The 18,547-nt window shown below is 40.8% G+C and overlaps 2 protein-coding genes across 2 annotated transcripts; one reads left to right on the plus strand and one right to left on the minus strand.

The window, feature by feature from the left end:
• Positions 1–48: 48 nt before the first annotated feature.
• On the minus strand, positions 49–7,132 carry pnpla2 (patatin-like phospholipase domain containing 2). The gene is made up of 9 exons (XM_003440346.5): positions 6,636–7,132; positions 5,846–6,078; positions 5,340–5,405; positions 4,305–4,514; positions 4,100–4,160; positions 3,518–3,721; positions 2,386–2,518; positions 1,945–2,067; positions 49–1,398 (listed from the first exon to the last, which is right to left on the minus strand). The coding sequence occupies exons 1-9, from the start codon at positions 6,820–6,822 to the stop codon at positions 1,077–1,079; spliced, it is 1,539 nt and encodes a 512-aa protein (XP_003440394.1). The 5' UTR covers positions 6,823–7,132; the 3' UTR covers positions 49–1,076.
• A 2,269-nt stretch (positions 7,133–9,401) lies between these two features.
• On the plus strand, positions 9,402–18,143 carry pidd1 (p53-induced death domain protein 1). The gene is made up of 14 exons (XM_025908848.1): positions 9,402–10,475; positions 10,656–11,069; positions 11,183–11,335; positions 11,458–11,509; positions 11,603–11,804; positions 13,505–13,654; positions 13,764–13,937; positions 14,021–14,168; positions 14,254–14,389; positions 14,472–14,622; positions 14,785–14,908; positions 15,708–15,824; positions 17,710–17,817; positions 18,002–18,143. Exons 1-13 carry the CDS (start codon positions 9,902–9,904, stop codon positions 17,721–17,723), a joined length of 2,409 nt encoding a protein of 802 aa, XP_025764633.1. The 5' UTR covers positions 9,402–9,901; the 3' UTR covers positions 17,724–17,817; positions 18,002–18,143.
• Positions 18,144–18,547: the final 404 nt, after the last annotated feature.

Raw genomic sequence — 18,547 nt, forward strand, 5'->3', positions numbered from 1 at the left:
TACAGGTTTACAGGCTAATGTGAGAACAGGAATATGAAGACACAAATATTGACCATTATCACTTTATTTCACAATAACATAAATATTTTTCTCTGAAACATTTTTTACATCATTTGGCACTCATTTTGCAATTATTTCATTGAAGGTTAAGGCACAGCATGGGAGTAGATCACACAGTTAAAGATGCAGCACACAGTGCAAGAAGAATTTTAACAAGTAGGTTGTAACCTAGAAACAAAAGGCACAGTCAGATTAATGGGACTTAATCAAAAAACAAAAATCACATTTTTGATTTACTACATATGCACTAAACATGTAGCAACAAATCAAATCTATCAACATTCAATGCTACATATTTAAAATCATTTATAAAAGGCTTCAACTTACATCTAAATAAATCAAGATGATCAAAAAATATATACGTGATTTGGAAAAAGCAAAGCACTTTTGTATTTTTCATATAAATAATTGTTAATACATAAAGCATTGCCATTAAAACAAACCAAGAAACATAAAGTGTTGTCTTTCACACTATGCATTGACACTTGCATCACATAAATGGAGTAGCTACGTGTACTAAACAGACTGGTTCATCAGTCGTTTTGCCCTCTGTGTAGCAAAAGTTACTTAAAGCTCATGACTGGATACAGAAGGAAAACTCTGATTAACTACTGGTCTGACAGCACTCCACCAAAAACATAAACACTCACCTATTTTAACCGTGCAACCTCAACTGAACATTTTTTGTTTCCAACATCCTGTAATTCAAGTCTGTACATGACTGAGCACATGTGATAAGTTTAAATGCACTTCTGTAGACAGACGATCATGATATGTGTATGGGCTTACGATAGTTGAGCAAAAACCTCAGTTCAGCATCATGCACTGGTCCAAAGGCATTTAATACACAGTTAAGTGTAAATATGTCAAACAATTAAAATTTCCAACCATTAGAAAATGGGGACGATCATATTAGAAATATGTTCTTTCTTTCAGCTGAAAATACCTTAACATGAGGGAGAAGACAGATCTTTAAATCTGATTTGATGATGTCTCTCTATCAGCACTCTTAGGAGCTACTGGTAGTTTCCAGAGTTAGCATCATTTGGAACATTAAGATAACCTGTGTGCATCGTGAGACCTTCAGAGGAAAGGTCAGAGGAAAGGTCAGAAGCAGAGCTGTTATCTGGCGACATCATTCCAGTTTTGAAGGAGCCTTGCAGATCCATGTTGATACAGAGCACATCTGAAAGCAGCTGCCTCTTGTAGTTTTCCAGACGCATGAAGACATCCTGGACTGAAGAGCTCCTCCCATTCACCCAAGTGGGAAAAAGGCTTGGGGAGCTGAAGTGGGATGGGATGGACTTGTAGTGGTGCAGCTCCAGTTGGCAGAACAACCTAGTATTCATGAGAAGTATTTACCAGCATGAATATGGAGTAAGCTGTAACTGTTTGATTTTGTCTTATTAAATCAGGTTAAGATAAAAAAAACAAAAACAAAACATTTTTATGACAACGAATCAAATGCAGATGTGTGAACAGGGAGAGGGAATCTGCAGTTAGCGGTTCTGCTTCACTTTCAAATTATCATATAGATCCTAAAACCTCACTGTAGATCATCTTCTATGAACTACACAGCAGATAGCTACAGCAACTGAATGATACTGTTGCTCTGCAACTGCTGGATGTGTCAACACGGTGAGTTTATCAAGCAGAACAGTGATTGTCAGTCGCTACTTGTTTCTGCTGCCCCCAACAGGATCAAATAACCAGTTACTTCAAATTTTAGTTTAAATTCAGCATTGTTCATTCACTGTATAAAGCAGAGCCAGTTTTGGGGTTCATCAACATGGCATCATAATGACAGTCTTTGTAAATATGTGGCATAAATGGATTGCAGAAACTGTAAGTTAAACTTTTGTGTAACTGCAGAGCTAAACCTACCTGGCAGATACACTGCGGGACAAGCTTCTGGAGGTCTGGCGAAGAAAACACTGTAGGATTTTCAATAACTGTTCTTGAATCCACACCACATCTTCCTGCACATCTGGCAGCCACTCCAAAAGTCTACACAAGGGACAAATTAGTCAGATTATTAGTCAGAGGACATAGTCGCCAGAATCAGAATACTTTATTAATCCCTGAGGAAATTATATGGTTACAGTTGCTCCCAGACAGTAAAAACAAAAACTGACTGAACCAACTTAAATAATACTATATATATTGCAGTAATAGTAAAATAGTGCTAAGACGGATTCCCACTGTTTGCACTCTATGTAAAATACAGTTTAAAGGTAATTAGTTCAATAAAAGGGACTACATGTACAAACAGACAGACGGTGCATATGAAGGAATAGGGACAGACGTAATTAAGTCCTACAGCACCTGAGAGTCAAGGACATAGCAGACTCCAGGGTGAGAGTGTAGGGAAGCATCATGGCTGTGGCCATCCTGACAGGAAGCAGGTTGCTTAGCGACTGCGCCAGGCTCCTCCTCTCCATGCAGGCCTCGAGCAGAGCTGCAGAGGGAGGCAGAGAGACAGAATTACCCTCCTCTGTGCAAAACTACAAAGAAACTGTACACAAGTTCTATCTTATGACATATCAAAGGGATTTTTTCAGTACAGAGGACATCGTGTACTTTACTTTCCCACAAGACTTGCAGTGACGTAAAGGTTTGAGCACTCTTTTATTTAAAATTTGTGTTGAGAGTATTACAGTTAGCATAAAATTTGCTGATTTCCAAAAGATGAAACAAGCTCGACATTTAAACTAAGATAAGGGTTTTATAAAACGACTGGCACTAGAATAATCACCTCTCAGTTTTATGCCTTAACCCACGGGGGTAGCAGTGCAGTTCATATCCAAGTCTGCCCTGATTTGACCTTTAACAATTTTATCCTTTTAGACATAGTAAGAATTCTTCATAAAAAACAGCAAAAAACCCAAATGTTTGTTGTGAGGTCACAGTGACATTTAAACACAGAGAGTTCCTCCATAAGTTCAATTTAAAGAATTCACTTCAGGTATTCCTGAGATATGGCACAAGACGTCTAGTCACAAAAACATAAAGATCTTGGTCATGGTTGCCTGTGTTCTGGAAAAAGAGCAGCAGGTAAAATGTTTACAAAGGTCTCAGGACTTTAGTTAGATTTATAAGGCTTAACAAGGATTGAAAAACTCAGCTGGCTACATAAAGGCTTACAAGCTGTGATTTCTCCTAAAGAGAGTTTTAATATGAACCAACTGTGCAGGATGCTGAAAACTTTTTCTGAAACTGGGAGAAATGGAACAAAAAAGCAACATTGCTTAAAATTTTAAACATTAGGTCCTTGCATTTTTGTTCACAGTGACAAATATTTTAACGATTATGAAAGGAGTTTTAAATTGTTTTTAATCTCTAGATATATTTATCCACTACCCAGGCAGATGCTGGTTTCAGTTTACTAAAAGGTTCTTGCTTTGTAACAGTGCGTAACAACTTTTCAAATCAGTCTGTACCTTCGGCATCATGTTACCTTTGGACAGAGCGGGAGGAAGGTAATCAGTGATCTGCTCGTCGAATGAGGCACAGGCATAAACCTCCAATGCTGTCTCTTCCACCTGTGACTTTTCTTTGTCTTCACTTTTATTTGTGTCCTCCTCTTCACTGACTTCCTCATTTTCTTCTTTGTTAGCTAGTAGTGGTCTGTCTGTATAAATTCGATGGAGATTAAGCAATCCTGAAAACAAGAGAAAATACCAGAGTGACTCATTTAATCTGGGACCATCTGTCTCAGTCATTTCTTAATAAAATAAATAACTTAACGAGTTCATAATGTTTAAAGTACTTGTGTTGTTAAGTGTTGCCTTAGTAAACCCATGCTTTTACATGGTTACATAAAGCTAATGACTAATGATAATGGCTAAGAGACGCCAAATCACAGGAAAAATTGGTCTATTGATTTGATGACATAGTCATAGGAAGCACAAGCAGTGATAGCATATCTGGCTGATAATGTTTGTTCATATCTCAGAGCCAGGGGACAAAAGATCGATTCAACTTGTCAGTACCAATCAGAAGAAGCTTTCAAGTAAGTTGGCAGATCAACAACCCTTACCATTTCTCTTTAAAAAATGCAGCGCATCCGTGTATCCCTGTTTACACATGGCCTTCATTACCTGCAATCAAAACAAACACATAGAGTTATCTCACATGAGTCAGAGAGGTCCACTGAGTTCACTCACTGAGCCAATCAATTTGTCAGCAGCTGTGTGTGTATCTCTATGTGCATAGATCCGTAAGGCTGTAATCAAGCTGCATACCATTGGATCTGGAGGAAAAAGTGCTCTGGAGACTCTGTAGAGGTTTTTGAGCGTGAACTTGATGCTTGTGTTGGTGAAGCGAAGCTCGTGCATGTTGGTCGAGGTGTCTCGGGGGCAGATGTCGCTCTCTCCTGAGAACGGGGACACGGTGATGGTGTTTTTTAGCTCGTACTGAGGGAGGTTGTCTGAGATTCCTCCGTCAACATATCGCTGCACAAATAAAGAAAAAAAAAACATCAGAAAATCTACAGAAAATAACACGTGATTGACTTTAAAGGACCCGTGTCCTTACAGCATTTTCTAAACAGGATGATGATAGCAATGACATAATATCCCGTGTATTGACTAATCTGTGTTTTTATTGAAGTGGAGGCATGGCAGAGGTTTCACACTGTGTCAACAGATAAGATGTGGATGACATCAGCAATCTGAACTTGAGCCACTGAGGGTTAAGAGAGCAAGAACAGAGTAACTTTGAAAGCCTGTGCCTGCACCATCACATTTGGCTCTGCTACTCTCTAATTTTGGTCACAAGCTCTGCATACAAACAAGAGCATGTAAGCTCCAAAAAAAACCATCACAAAGGCCACGGCGAGCAGTTGGGACCGCTGGTATTGCTCAACGATGTTTCCCAGAAAAAAACCTTTGTTCTAGAAACATGTCCAGCAAAACTTCCCCTTTAGTGTGAGATCTGCGACAAACACTAACTCGGCAGGAATTTTATAATCATTGTTTCCAAACACATGCCATTCAGAGCAAACACGTTCTCAGGGAAGGGAGGCCCCTGACGGGCGCACTTACAGAAAGAAGAAAAAGTGCCAAAAGTCACAGCAAAGCACAATGGAAGGAAACACGGTGTGTAATTCAAGCAAAGCAGCAAAGCGGACTCGCCATGACACGTTTTAAACATGCTGTGCTTCTATATTGCAACATTTAATATCTTCTTAGTGAAAGATTTAATTAAATATTCCAAAAGCGGGAACGTGAGCTTAGAAGAAAGGTGCACGGATGCCAGATAAGAGTAAATTTACTTACTACTCCTTGCAGTGTAGGAGGAATGATGCCACAGTACACTGGGATATAGGCACTGCAGACACATGCCTGATTTGGAAAAGAAATAATAAGAAACACCGTTTAATAATTGTAAATGGAAACACAGTTCTTTGACTGCTGGAGATTTTCTGATTGATTTAAATCAAATCAAGCAGACTGCAGCTAAATAATACTCACAGCACATAAACACTGTGATATCAGAAATTATTATTATTGTTTTTCTGGTCTTAAAGGATATTTTTTAATAACATTACCTGAAATTAAAAAAAAAAAAGGGCTGCAGCTTGTAACTTTTATTATTACAATATAACAACCTACACAACAACAATTCAAGCAGAACATATCAGAAAATGGTGAAAAAAATGTGTGTCATAGTCCAGTGTAGCATCTGCATATCATTTGTTTCACCTCAGTAACAACAGAGTTGCAGTGGAGATGAATATTATGTTGCAGCGAGCCTGCTGATCAAAGTATTAACACATGCATACCTGCACCACTTCCTCCTTGTTGTTGAACTGGGTCACCAGGACGTTTTCTCCGTCTGTAACTCGGGTGAGAGAGATTCCCAGCCGCCCACTGGCATGATGGTGGCTATCAGCTGGCAGAGTGCTTTGCAGCATGTGTCGCACGATCTTCACCAGGTTAAAGGAAGGATGCATCGGCCCGAGGAACCGCTTTCTCGCATCTTTGGCAACCTCGATGATGCTTGCACCAGCCTCTCCTGTGAAACATGGAAACGGATATTGGCGTCTGGGAACTGTTTTGCACTTTATGACAGAAAGTTTTGGTGCTTTTGTTGCAGTGAATAAGAACTAGATAAAGCATTTAAAGGGGACAGGTTAATGGACATCAGTGTAATACACATATATATAATTAAAAGCATGCCAAATTTTAGCAATACTCCAATATTACATTCATAGTCTTTGGGAAGGCCCTGTAATATACAACAAAACAGACACAAATACATTTACAATCGTTTTTTACATGCAGAGCATCAGATAAGGGGACTTGCTTGGGTAACAGGCGATACATTTAAAGCAAGAATTAGAGGACTGTGATCCTGTTACAAAACATCCTCTCTTCCTCAGAAGATGGCTATCACTTTTGAGTTGCACCACTGAGCTGATGAGCGTGAGGATGGCCTCAATGCCACTCTGTTTCCATTTCATGCTACATCATTCTCTTATCCCGCTCATTTCAAGCTATAATGCATAGTTACATGCAATAACTTCTACATAACACTCCAGATTAGCAATCTAAGGCCCAATAGATACTTGCCGAGACATACTCCAGTGACCAGAGCAGTGGCGGTGAGAGCTCCAGCAGATGCACCGTATATGTGCCGGGCGTTCTGGACCAGAAAGGGAGCCTGCTCCTGCAGGCAGCTAGCCACGCCAATGTGGTAGATACCGAGGAAGCCGCAGCCTGCGAAAGAGATGTTCCACGGGGAGTCCAGTGGAAACATCCTGCCAGGGCGGTCCACAGCTGTGGACTCCAGTGGGGCTAAGGTCGCTGGAACACGATACGACTGAGTTTACGCAGATACCAACTTATAAAAACTAGCTAACAGTCTCCTTCTAGAGCCTGTTAATAACTTAATGTCTACTGTCCTCGTTAAGCCTAAGTCAGATTTTCCGTTGCGGGTAGCTACGAAACACTCAGACTGTTTAAGAATGCCTTCACGGTAAAAAGTAAGTAAGCTGTAATTACAAACAGCCCTGGACTGGTTAATATACCGACGCAGCAGACCACGGGGACTTGTTGTGATTTCATGAAGTACTGGCGTGAGGAGGGCGTAGAGTGAACCCACCTGGCCAATCATCAACGACACCGCAAATTCTAGTTCACCAATCACAATCGAGAAAGATACTAAAGCGACCAATCACACTCTGCGTCGTTGAAACACCCGGAAAGTCACAGAGCGGTCACTTGCGTCTTCTCTGACAGCTGTCAAAAGTTCGTCCCCAGACGGAGCAAGGCGTTTTGTTTTGTCCTTTCTATATTTGTCTATCTGTTTATGTTTTTTCGTTGTCAGGAAAAAATGTCCAGTCTAGGATCTATGAGAATTTTCTTCAATGATAGGTATTATCGCTCGGAAGAAGGTGTATTGATTTCCTGTTATGCAATATTGGCAAGACAAGCCAGATCACCCCCCCCTCTCTCTCTCTCTCTCTCTCTCTCTCACACACACACACACGGCGGCATCGCCACAAAATAGTAAACATTGGTGCAAGTTGAAATGGTAGTAGGGTTTCACAACATACAGTAATGAAGTCCCATATCTCTTGCGCCTGAAGTACGCCCAGCAATAACACTGAAATGTTTTTCTGCAACACTTCACAGAAATAGATTGCAAATAGTCACTGCTGTGGGAACTGATTCAGGTTCTGTTCGGGACACCATGATTTCTCCGGGGAGCATGCCCTATTATGAAACAGAATGAGCTAGAGTTGATTCTTTTAAAAAAATTATAACTGGATCACAAATTGTTCTTGGGCAGTCCAGACCTCCTGGGACACGCTTGGACTCACAAAAAATGGACTAAGCTCCAAGAAAGCCACTAAAAAAAACAACAACTAAAGAATACAGGAGGTGACACTTTTTTTCTGACGGAGTATTATGTTCTGATCACTCTGACTCTACCACCTTTGACCTTTGGCATAATTTATCTTAGTCAAACAAATATTTTTACACTTTAAAGTAAATTTTCCACAATGACCTTTTGACATAATTTCCTCATCGATATGTAATGCAAATCATTACATATTGATTTCTGGACTTATCACTGAACAAATGGACAACACAGTTAAAAAACAAGTAGCACATTTGAGGACGAATGATCACAGTATAGAAGCTAAAGGTCTCCTAGAGCTATTTTCTATATAAAAAATATATTTATTTATAAACATACATATATATTAAATACCATATGTTATGGCTGTTTTGTGTATGCCAGAATAACTGTAGACTGAAAATATTATTTTTAACTAACATTTGTCAGTAAGTTAAAAGTAACAATTTTGGAATATGTATAATTTATATGAATATGTTAGCTGTAAGTTAATGCAAATATTAAATCAGCAACTCAATGCATTAGGCATGTATACATGGTCAAGACAACATGCTCTTCAAACCAAGCATGAGAATTAGGAAGAAAGGTGATTTATATAACTTCAAAAGTGGCATGGTTGTTGGTGTCAGAGAGGCGTGCCTGAGAAATTCAGAAACTGTCGATCTGCTGGGTTTTTCCCACAGGCCATCTCTGGGGCTTACAGAGAATGGTCTGAAAAAGAGAAAATATCCAGTGATCTGGGTGAAAATGTCATTTTGATACCAGAGGTCAAAAAAGAATGGCCATACCACTTTGATCTGATATGAAGGCAAAAATAGCTCAAATACTTAAGCTAAACCCAAGGTTTAAATACGAGCATCTCTGATAAATACATGAACGCTTGGATCCATCAGAGGTATCAAAGATTCAGGCTAATGGTGGTGTAAAGTTGTAGGGGATTTTGTCTTAGGACACTTTGGGCTCCTTACTACCAGCTGAGCATCATTTAAACACCACAGCCTATCTGAGTATTGCTGATCATGTCCATTCTTTTATGACCGCAGTGTACCTATCTTGTGATGGATGCTTCCAGCAGGATAACACACCATGCCACAAAGCTCACATCATCCCAAACTGGTTTCTTGAACATGACAATGAGTTCACTGTACTCAAATTACCTCCACAGTCACGGGTAATTTTACCAATTTAAAAAATAATTTTAGAATTATTTCATTAATCGTATCATTACATTCGCGTTTAAAATTGTTCACAGCATGAGACATCTGAAAATAGTGTTTATGGGTGGACATCATCACACTAACGCCTACAGCAATAAAATGAACTCAACAGCGCCGGCCGATGGCCAAAGGGGGACTATTATCACTGCACACGGTGCTAACACGACGGTCCCGCCCTCTGCTGAAACTTTGGCGGCGCCACCATCAAGGCGCTCGTTGTGATACACAAGAGCTACCGAAGGGGCGGGCTTCTAGAATTAAATGGAAAATGTCGATTTGACTCCTCCTATCTTCCGTGGCCAGATCTTGTGAACAAAAACAAACGAAAAACAGTGACGCAAAGCCCTCTTTTTAAAAAACAATCTGGTTTCCGGAAGTAGCGATAAAGAGTTAAGAAACGAGACTCCTTTGTTACGCGTTAGTAATCTAGTAACGTTGCATTAAGTCGTAAACAGCTCTGGTAAATTAAAGCAAATACCAAGAGCTCCACCGTAGTGAGCGGATATTTTTTTTAATTAGCATTTTTGTTCTTAATTATAACTATGGCTATAACTAATAACGTTTAGCTTCGTAATGGTTAGATTAAACTAATTCAGAACTTGTGTCACGCATAAACTGTTCGTCCCTTCTCATGGCAGCCTCTTAGCTCTGTCTGGGTGTAATGACATGACCTGTACATAACAAATGTTATGCGGGGAGAAAGTCTCAGGAAAGTACTGGGCGAGTGGCAAGTCAGCTAACAGACTGTGTGTTCAATGGACAGAGGCAGCGAAGACGACGATGAACATCGTGGTTGCCATGCAGCCAGCACGGAAGACGGAGAGGTGGAGGTTACACCTGCATGCAGCCTTTCAGGTGGAGTTTCAGAAATTTTGGCCCACGGAATCTGGGGACTTTTGAATCAGGAAGAAGAGAGGATGACTGGTCCCACTATGTTTGGAGAGCAGGGAGATGTTGTTGATCCCCCGTCTGTGTCTCCCATCAGCCTCATGGATACCTGTGCTCCCTCCATATCCACCCTTCCCTCCTGCTCATACTCCTCTAGCCGTCACACCGACTTTTCCTCATCATCTTCATCTTCTTCTCCCTTGTCCTTGTCTCCACCCTTGCCTCCTTCCGTGGAGCTTTCAGCAGTGTTGACTGATACAAGATTGACCCTGGATGTGTACCGGGGAGGTGCAGCTGCATTGCCCCTCCTGTGGGAGTCCATCCCAGGGCAGCTGAAGGGCCTTCAGTACCTGAGGTTGGGCTCTGAGGATAAAGCAGGGCTGGATGGTGCACTGGATGTCCTGTCCCATCTGACAGGGCTACGATCACTGGCTATTCGGGGTACTTTTTTCATAAATTTAATTCAGTGTCATCTGCTTGTCACCATACGTGTTTCATTGCATTTTAGTTGTTACCTTTAGTTAAATTAAACTATGTAATACTGTGCCATAGAATGATAATTCTTATGTGATTCTTTGTCTTTTTCTTCTGCTCTAATTGCATTTTTCTTTCTAACTAAAGGACACTGTTTACATGACTCAAGAGGTGACCCTCTGCCTGGCCTCCTCACCACGTTGCCAGCATCTGTTTCCTCACTTTCCCACCTGGTGCACCTGGATCTCTCCTTCAACCAGCTCTCCTGTTTGCCATCCTGTCTGCTTAGCCTTCCCATGTTGTCCTCGTTGCTCCTCTGTCACAACCACCTCTTGGCTTTGCCCCCTGATATAGGCCAGCTGTCCTCCCTCACCTACCTCTCCCTCCTGGGGAATGAGCTGGTGTCTCTCCCCCCAGGTCTGGGTCAGCTGAAAGCACTACAGACTCTGGATGTGTCAAATAACCTCCTCCAGGAGCTACCTGATGAAATTGGTTCACTGGAGGAGCTTGTTAAGTTGGAATTGTCCCAGAACAAGCTAAAGCAGCTACCAGAGAGCATGGGTAAGGGCATAAGGGTGATTGGGTGTGTCTAGTGAAAAATCACTTAATGTAAGATAAATTGGTCCCGGAGCAATTCAAAAAGAGTAACATTGTCTTTTTTTGTTGTTGCTCAGGCTCTCTCTTTTCACTCAGGGAACTTGTCATCTACAGCAATGACCTCCGTCTGATCCCACTCTGTCTGAACAAACTGCCTCTGCTTAAAATAGACGTCCGTGACAATCCCCTGGGACGACCTCCAACGCCTCCTCCTCTCTCTCCTACACCTGGTGAACAGAGAAAAACAGGAGTTTAAAATTGATTAGAGCTCAAAATATTTTGATCCTGAACATGCAGTGTTGAAGTTTGTTTTTAGCATATTAACTCTGTTTTATCGCTGTTTCCTCACCAGATGAAGCAGAAACAAAACTCCCAGAACTGCACATTGGGTTTAATCAGCACAGGTATAGTGTCACTCACAGCAGGCTCATATTTTTTCATTCTTTGTAATAATACTGTATATTAAAAAAAGGTTTGATGCTCCTTTTGCTCTTTAGTTTCTGCATTTCGTCTGCCGGGTGTCATGTGTTCCTCCCAGGGGGGGCTGAGCTGGTGTTCCCCCCAGGATGCATAGTGACAACCACAAAACTGGCCTGGGCCGAGAAGAGGCCACAGCGAAAGTGGGTACAGCTGGAGGAGCATGAGATCCTTCTTAGTCGTCCACTGGAACTTCGTCCTCATGGAGTCACATTTTTAAAGGTATTTTAAAGCATATAGGAACACTCCATTACCTTTTATTTATCATGATTTGGTAGTTTGTGATTTGCAGCTGTGGAGAAACTCTATAACAATATCATCACAGTTTTGGTTTGGAGACAAATCCCTAACAGAATGTCTCCAGAATAAAAGTGTTGAGATTTAGAGATCGGGTAATTTACAGGAAAGATGACCTTTTTGAATTACATTGTGAATTGGCTCCAGTAATCTTTTGATTTAAAATGAGGAAACCTGCTGAACAGACTTTAACTATGCATTTTTTTTAAATCTCTATCCTGTCATAAGCCCCCTAAACTTTACCTCTGTTTACATATTTGTATAGAACCTTAGCCATTTATGCACTCAGGTAAACATGACAAACTCAGTAATATTAGTTATACAGTCATCAGCCACTTTATTAGTTTCACTTTGTTAGTACCAGGTTTGATCCCTTTTTGACATCAGAACTGCCTTAATTCTTCATACATTCAGCACGGTGTTATAGATTTTGGTACAAACTGACACATTAGCATCACACCGTTGCTGCAGATTTGTTGGCTGCACATCGATGATGTGGATCCCCTGCTCCACCACATCCTAAAGATGGTCTATTGGATGTAGATCTGGTGACTGTGGAGGCCATTTGAGTACAGTGAGTTCTTTGTCATGTTTAAGAAACCAGTTGCATTATTCTGCTGGAAGCAGGCATCAGAAAATTGGTACACTGTGTTCATAAAGAGATTAGTCAGCAGTAACACTTACGTAGGCTGTGGTGTTCAAATGATGCTTACTTGGTAGCAAGTTGCCCAAAGTTTACCAAGAAAAGAACTCCCAAAAAATTACACCGCCAGCAGCCAGAAACTCAATAAAAGGGAGGATGGATCCATGCTTTCATGTTGTTTATACCAAATTCCCTCCCATCAGAAATTGAAACTCATCAGACCAGGCAATGTTTTTCCAGTCTTCCACTGTCCAATTTTGGTGAGCTGGTACAAATTGTATTCTCAGTTTCCTGTTCTTAGCTGTGAGGTGTGGCACCCGATGTGGTCTTCTGCTGTTGCTAGCCATCTGTTTCAAGGTTTAATGTGTTGTGCATTCAGAGATGCTCTTCTGCATACCTTGGTTGTAACGAGTAGATATTTGAATTAGTGTTGCCTTCATATCAGCTCAAATGAGTGTGGCTGTTCTCTGGCCTCTGATAACAGTAAGGCATTGAGCAGGTGTACCTAATGAAGTGGCTGGTGAATGTATGTATCAAATGCTTTTCTGGTGCCAAAAAAAAGCTCTAAGTTTGAGCCTTCCTGGGCCACTTCTGTGTGGAGTTTGCATGTTAGGTTAGCAGGTGCCATAGGTGTGGATGTGAGATAGGTAATGGGCTTAAAATGCACAAGATAATAGAATAGAATAGAATAGAATAGAATAGAATAGAATAGCATAGAATAATCCTTTAATTGTCCCACAAGGGGAAATTTGGTTGTAACAGCAGCCAGAAAGACACATATACAAACAAACAGTACACAGGACACAGAACAGAAACATACACAATTTTTCTTACATATTTACATTAAGGACACAAAAAATAAAGCGCTATATGAATGTGACTCGTAACTTGAGTGGTTTCCATCAAATATTTGTTATTTCCTATCTGTTTCTTTCTTGCACTTGCATGAGATAAATGCATCTCACCTCTAAAATGCTTACAGCCTGTGGAGGTATGTGTGCCATATCACCGGACAAAAAGAAAGGAGGTGGTGGTGCGGACGTTTGATGGACAGTCATGGAGCACTTTGCCCACTGAGCTAAGGAGAGGAAGTGAGAGCCATAGCAGTCGCCCTGGGGGACGTCCAGCCAGGGTAACCCATAATACATGCTACTGCAAATGGATGTTATTACAATTTTTTTTTCTTGGACAAACAATATTACTGTATTAGTGGTGAAACTGGCTTCTTTTTGTACCTTTAGCTGGCGTGCTGCTCAGTGAACCACTTTTCCTGGTTTATGGCAGTGTCTCGCCCAGTAAAGGACAGCTGCTCTGTCACACCAGCCGGATGCTTACTGGTGTCGAGCGCTGATCCTGGAGTAAAGCTTCACTTTCCTCCGGATTCCACAGTGGACACTCGCACCATCACTTTACAGGTCAGCTAGCAGCAGTACCTACACATGCTTAATATCACTGTTCTTGTCTGGTCCGCAAGACTTTGATGTTTCTTGATGTTCAGGTGTTGCAGGTGTCTATGTCAGACGTCCAGGTGCTGTGCGGTGATCCTCAGGCTAGAGTCAGCCCCCTACTTTGTCTCTCCCAGACTTCCAGCATGCATTTCCTACAGCCAATCAAAGTTCAGATTCCCCTGCCATCTGGCGTCACAGGTACATTACGCCCCCCTGATGCTCATACATGTCTAATAACACATTACATTAGTGTGTATTAATGTGTTTCTTCCTTTCTTTGCAGGCCATACAGTTGATATGTCCTGTTTGCATCTGCTCCATGGAGATCCCACTGCCCAAACCTGGACTGACATCACAGCACAAGTCTCTCTCTATGTTACCCATTTGTATGCCATTTTCTACATTACGCATTTCTCCTGGTAAGGGTCAGCTCTATATTACCATAAAGCACTTATGAAATATAATGTGCAGTGTAACATTATAATGTGTGCACCACTACAGGTACTGGCTCTGGTATACTACACAGCGCTGCGTCAGTGGGGTGGTCAGGAAGATCTACCAGAGGCTAAAACAGTTCAAAGTCCAATTCCTGGTCCTCCAGAGGAAGACTGATCCTTCACAGGTTCTGCTGCAGTGCTTACCTTCTAACAAGGTTTGTGGTGATTTTTTTTCCTGTGTTGTTACTGTGCACAGTCAGAGTCAGCCACTGTGGGTGGTGTCTTAGTCTTGGTAGTGTATGACTTTGAACTGATTTGTTTCTGGTGTAAACGGCATGCTCAGGTGCTAAGCAATGGTTGTGGTGTTTCCTGCACAGGTAGAGAGCAGAATGCAGTCTTTGTCAGAGCAATATGATGGACCCCAGCCTTCAGACCTGTGTGACCTGCTGGAAGGAGAGCAGTTCTTTGCTGGCTTTGAGAGGGGCCTAGAAATCAGCACAGGTATGAAGCCTTAGAGAAACTTGTTTGAGGTTGATATGGAGTTTTTATCAAATCTACTGTACTGATCACATGGTTGCCACCGCTCACACAGTGAGCTAAACTGGCAACCCTGATAAGGATAAGTGGAAGAGGATGGATTGATGGTGTTTTTATATCATTAGTGAGCAGAGCAGACTATACCATTATGGCATTTCTCCTCTGAACTGTATTGTCAGCCAGGGTAACCAATCTAAGGGAGAAATCCCATCATCCTTCAGCATGTGTGGGATGAGTTTGTCAGATATAGGAATCACAACCAAGATTTACATAATATTTGTAGCACATTCATAGATAACTATGTAATCAGGTGAAAAAGCTTCATTTCTTTGTTGCTATTGTTTCAGACTCCAAATAACTCAAAATAACACAACTTATTTTGTTGCTATACATTTTATTTTACAACCAAAGCGCTAAACCTTTTTAAATGTTTTGTTTGTGATGACATTTTCATTTAGTTACTTTTTCCCAGGAACAGCATGGCTCCGTGTTTTGGGAAACCTGATTTGTAAATTAACTACTAGATTTGCACACGATAAACGGGACAAAGGTCATTTTAAAGGAGAATCAATTATCTTTTTGGACAAAAATTAAATATGTGTTTAAACCTATACAGATGATTCTTTTAAGGATTTAATCAATGCCAGGAGAAGGACTTTAGCTTGTTTGTCTTTTCTTTCGAGGTCTTATGATGTGCTGTTGTGTAATGATTGCCCTGACATAACTTTTTGTCTCACACTGATATTTCCCTGTTGTTTTCCAGACAGACCAGACTGTGTGGGGGGGAAGACTCTGTTTCGAGTTTTACTCCAGCCTGAAGAATCTGAAGGAAGTGTATATCTGTTCAGCACAGGGTCAGAAGGGACCAGTGAGGGGGCAGGTAAGTCATAGACCCCCCCTGCCCCTCTACCACCACATGCACACTGTCTGCTTTATATTTAACTAGGAAAGCACCTTTTTTAAACTCACAAGCTTGCATGCAAATATAGTAAAAACTGACTTTTCACAGTATAAATGAGCTTGAAGGTCACATCTGTGAAAGTGCCATCATGCACTTTATCCTTTAACAAGCTTGTGCAGCAATTTCTACATGATGGGACCAGATGTGACCTAGACTATTTTACTATTCTATAATATTTACTGCTGTGATTTTTGTGATCCTGTCTTAGTGGTGTTGATTCAGTCCTGCGGTTTATTTTTATTGTATTTTAGCTCATCATTTGCCTGTATGCCTCATATATTGGAGTTGGAAAAAATATTAGTTGCACCTTTCAAAACAGTGCAGGTCCAGTCCTGGTAGCTCAGAATTGAATTAAAACTTGTGGTCAAGAGTTTTAGTCTATAGCAAAAACTGAACACTTAATGTGAAGTATGCATGTTTAACACTACATACTTACACCCCTCTCAACACACATACCTTTAAATCTGTTGGTTTAAAAAAAATGTGTGGAAACGCACAGGAATTGATACAATTTCTCAGTTAATGGCCTCAGAGGACCTCACTCTGTTAAAAGTAGACAGCTGAATGACCTTACCTTTGGAGAGACAAAGGTAAAGTAAATACTAAAAGGATACACATTCTCTTGAGGCATATATCATCTTCTCAGTACTTCTCAGACGTCCCATGGCTTAGTTCAGAGATAATAAATCTCTTTTCAGATGTTTTCTTTGGAGCAACATGAAGCCAAAGATAGCAAGAAAGTAGTTATCCCCAAATGTGTGTGGGAGGTGAGGTGTGCCTGATTTGCTTCACTGATATCTGTGTGTCCTTTGTGCCAGGTACCTATTTGGTTGGGCCTATAAATCCAAATTTTGAGCCTGGCAGCTTAGATTTGTCAGAACACTACACTTTCTTTAAAAATGGTTCTTTTACAGCTTGTACCTTCCTGGGATACCTAAACCAGTTGATTGAAAACTAATGAAATTCTCTGTTGCAATTACTCACCAATAGAATATTAGATATTGCTAGTCTCTCTCTCCCCCGTTATTTCCTAATGGATGTAGTGCAGTTTTTATGGAAAGGGGAATAAAAAGGAAAAAGTCTTCTGTTTTAGTTCCCTCTAGGAAACTCACTGGTGCTTCCTGTGTGCTTGTATATGTCTGGATAGTGTCTGTTTTGAATAAGATATCCAAGGAGAAGACTTGTGCTCCTTGCATGGTGAATAAGAGAACATTTTTAACAGAGGCGTCTATGTGGAGAACTGGTTTATTGACAAAGATCTGTCCTAGTCAGTTTTACTCTGTGGAGCTCACATGGGAATGCCATAGCCTACTCAATCTTTACTGGCAACCCAACGAACATCAGTCTGGAACTGTAAGCATGTTAGACAGAGAATTACACACTTCACCCACTTCACAATGATAATAAAGAATCGCAGCAGTTTCGGCGTGGCAATAAAGAAACTCTTCCGCTCTGCCCTGCGGTGTGCTTGCTCCATTATTTGAGGGCAATTTTGGTTTAACTCAATAAACCGTGGACCCTGGGCTATCAATTTAAACGAATTGTTATTCTAAACTGGAAACAGTGTAATCCAGCCTGTTTTTCCAAGGAACCACGGAGCGACCAACAACATAAAACTGTTCTCAGGGGCTGATATATAATACTTCTTGCCCAATGAAGTTTGGGTCTAAAGGAGATTAATTCCTAATAGATGTTCTTGTTCATTATAATGAATCACATTTAAAAAGGTAAATGTGCTTTATGTGTTTTATGGTTAAATAGGTTTTGGACAACACTAATAATATACTCTGCACTTCTGTTACAGGTGTCCTTTTATAGAGGGGAGATTCCCAGCAACCTGCCAGAGGAAGTGGCCAGAAAGAGGAAAGGACCCGACAGCCAGTGGCTTACAACTTTACCTCTAAGACTTCCTGTCAGTTGAAGAGATGGATCTTATTTTATTCTTATCTTAAAAGATATTATTTCATTTAAAATGTTCTGTCTATAACATGATTATTAGTTTTTAAACTAGACTCTTGTTAGTACAGACAAAAGTTTTATAAGCATTATTTCTGAGGAGGCTTTCTCCTTATGCTCTTTCTTTATTGTTCTTGTAGGCTCTAAACTCAGAGAACAGTTTCATCATGGAGGAGGCCGAGTATCCTCCTCTGAACCTGGGTGACCCTGAGAGTGGCTACCTGACAGAAGCCAACCTGCTGTCCATCTCTCTTCAGATAGCACAAGACTGGCGTGTTATTGGACTCAATCTGGGCTTGAGCTACCAAGAACTGGAACGCATCCAGTACAAGAACAGGTAGGACTGAACAATCATGTTCACCTAGAATTACTTAGGTGAACAAGCCTTTTACATGAAACACATTTTCAATTCTAATAGTACAGTCAATAAAAGTAAGTGGCTTGTAGTTGATTAGTCTAAAAACAAGAAAAACACTCAAACATACCTCTGGTCATTGTGACCAAATAGCTCAAAACTTTTCTTGTCCATGTGGCAGCTGCAAATTTCAGTTGAGCTTGAAATTGCTGATTTTAAAGCAGTACTGTCAAATAAATCGTTTTATATTTTATGCTCCTCCAAATAAGTAAGTAACTACTCTCAACTTTTAGGTGAGTGAATGAAGCAACAATCAATGGTGCTCAAAAAT

The sequence above is a fragment of the Oreochromis niloticus genome, linkage group LG7 (assembly GCF_001858045.2).
Source record: "Oreochromis niloticus isolate F11D_XX linkage group LG7, O_niloticus_UMD_NMBU, whole genome shotgun sequence".
NCBI classification, from domain to species: Eukaryota; Metazoa; Chordata; class Actinopteri; order Cichliformes; family Cichlidae; genus Oreochromis; species Oreochromis niloticus.

Bases quoted from the DNA above. Each gene is read 5' to 3' on its own strand.
- pnpla2 (XM_003440346.5), bottom strand. From the start codon at position 6,822: ATGTTTCCACTGGACTCCCCGTGGAACATCTCTTTCGCAGGCTGCGGC. The intron at 2,068-2,385 runs GTGCTGTAGGAC...TCCCTTGTGTAG, and splicing joins GCTATGTCCTTGACTCTCAG to ACTTTTGGAGTGGCTGCCAG. The intron at 1,399-1,944 runs GTAGGTTTAGCT...CATGAATACTAG, and splicing joins TCCCGCAGTGTATCTGCCAG to GTTGTTCTGCCAACTGGAGC.
- pidd1 (XM_025908848.1), top strand. From the start codon at position 9,902: ATGGACAGAGGCAGCGAAGACGACGATGAACATCGTGGTTGCCATGCA. The intron at 13,655-13,763 runs GTAACCCATAAT...TTGTACCTTTAG, and splicing joins CTGGGGGACGTCCAGCCAGG to CTGGCGTGCTGCTCAGTGAA. The intron at 14,623-14,784 runs GTTTGTGGTGAT...TTTCCTGCACAG, and splicing joins AGTGCTTACCTTCTAACAAG to GTAGAGAGCAGAATGCAGTC.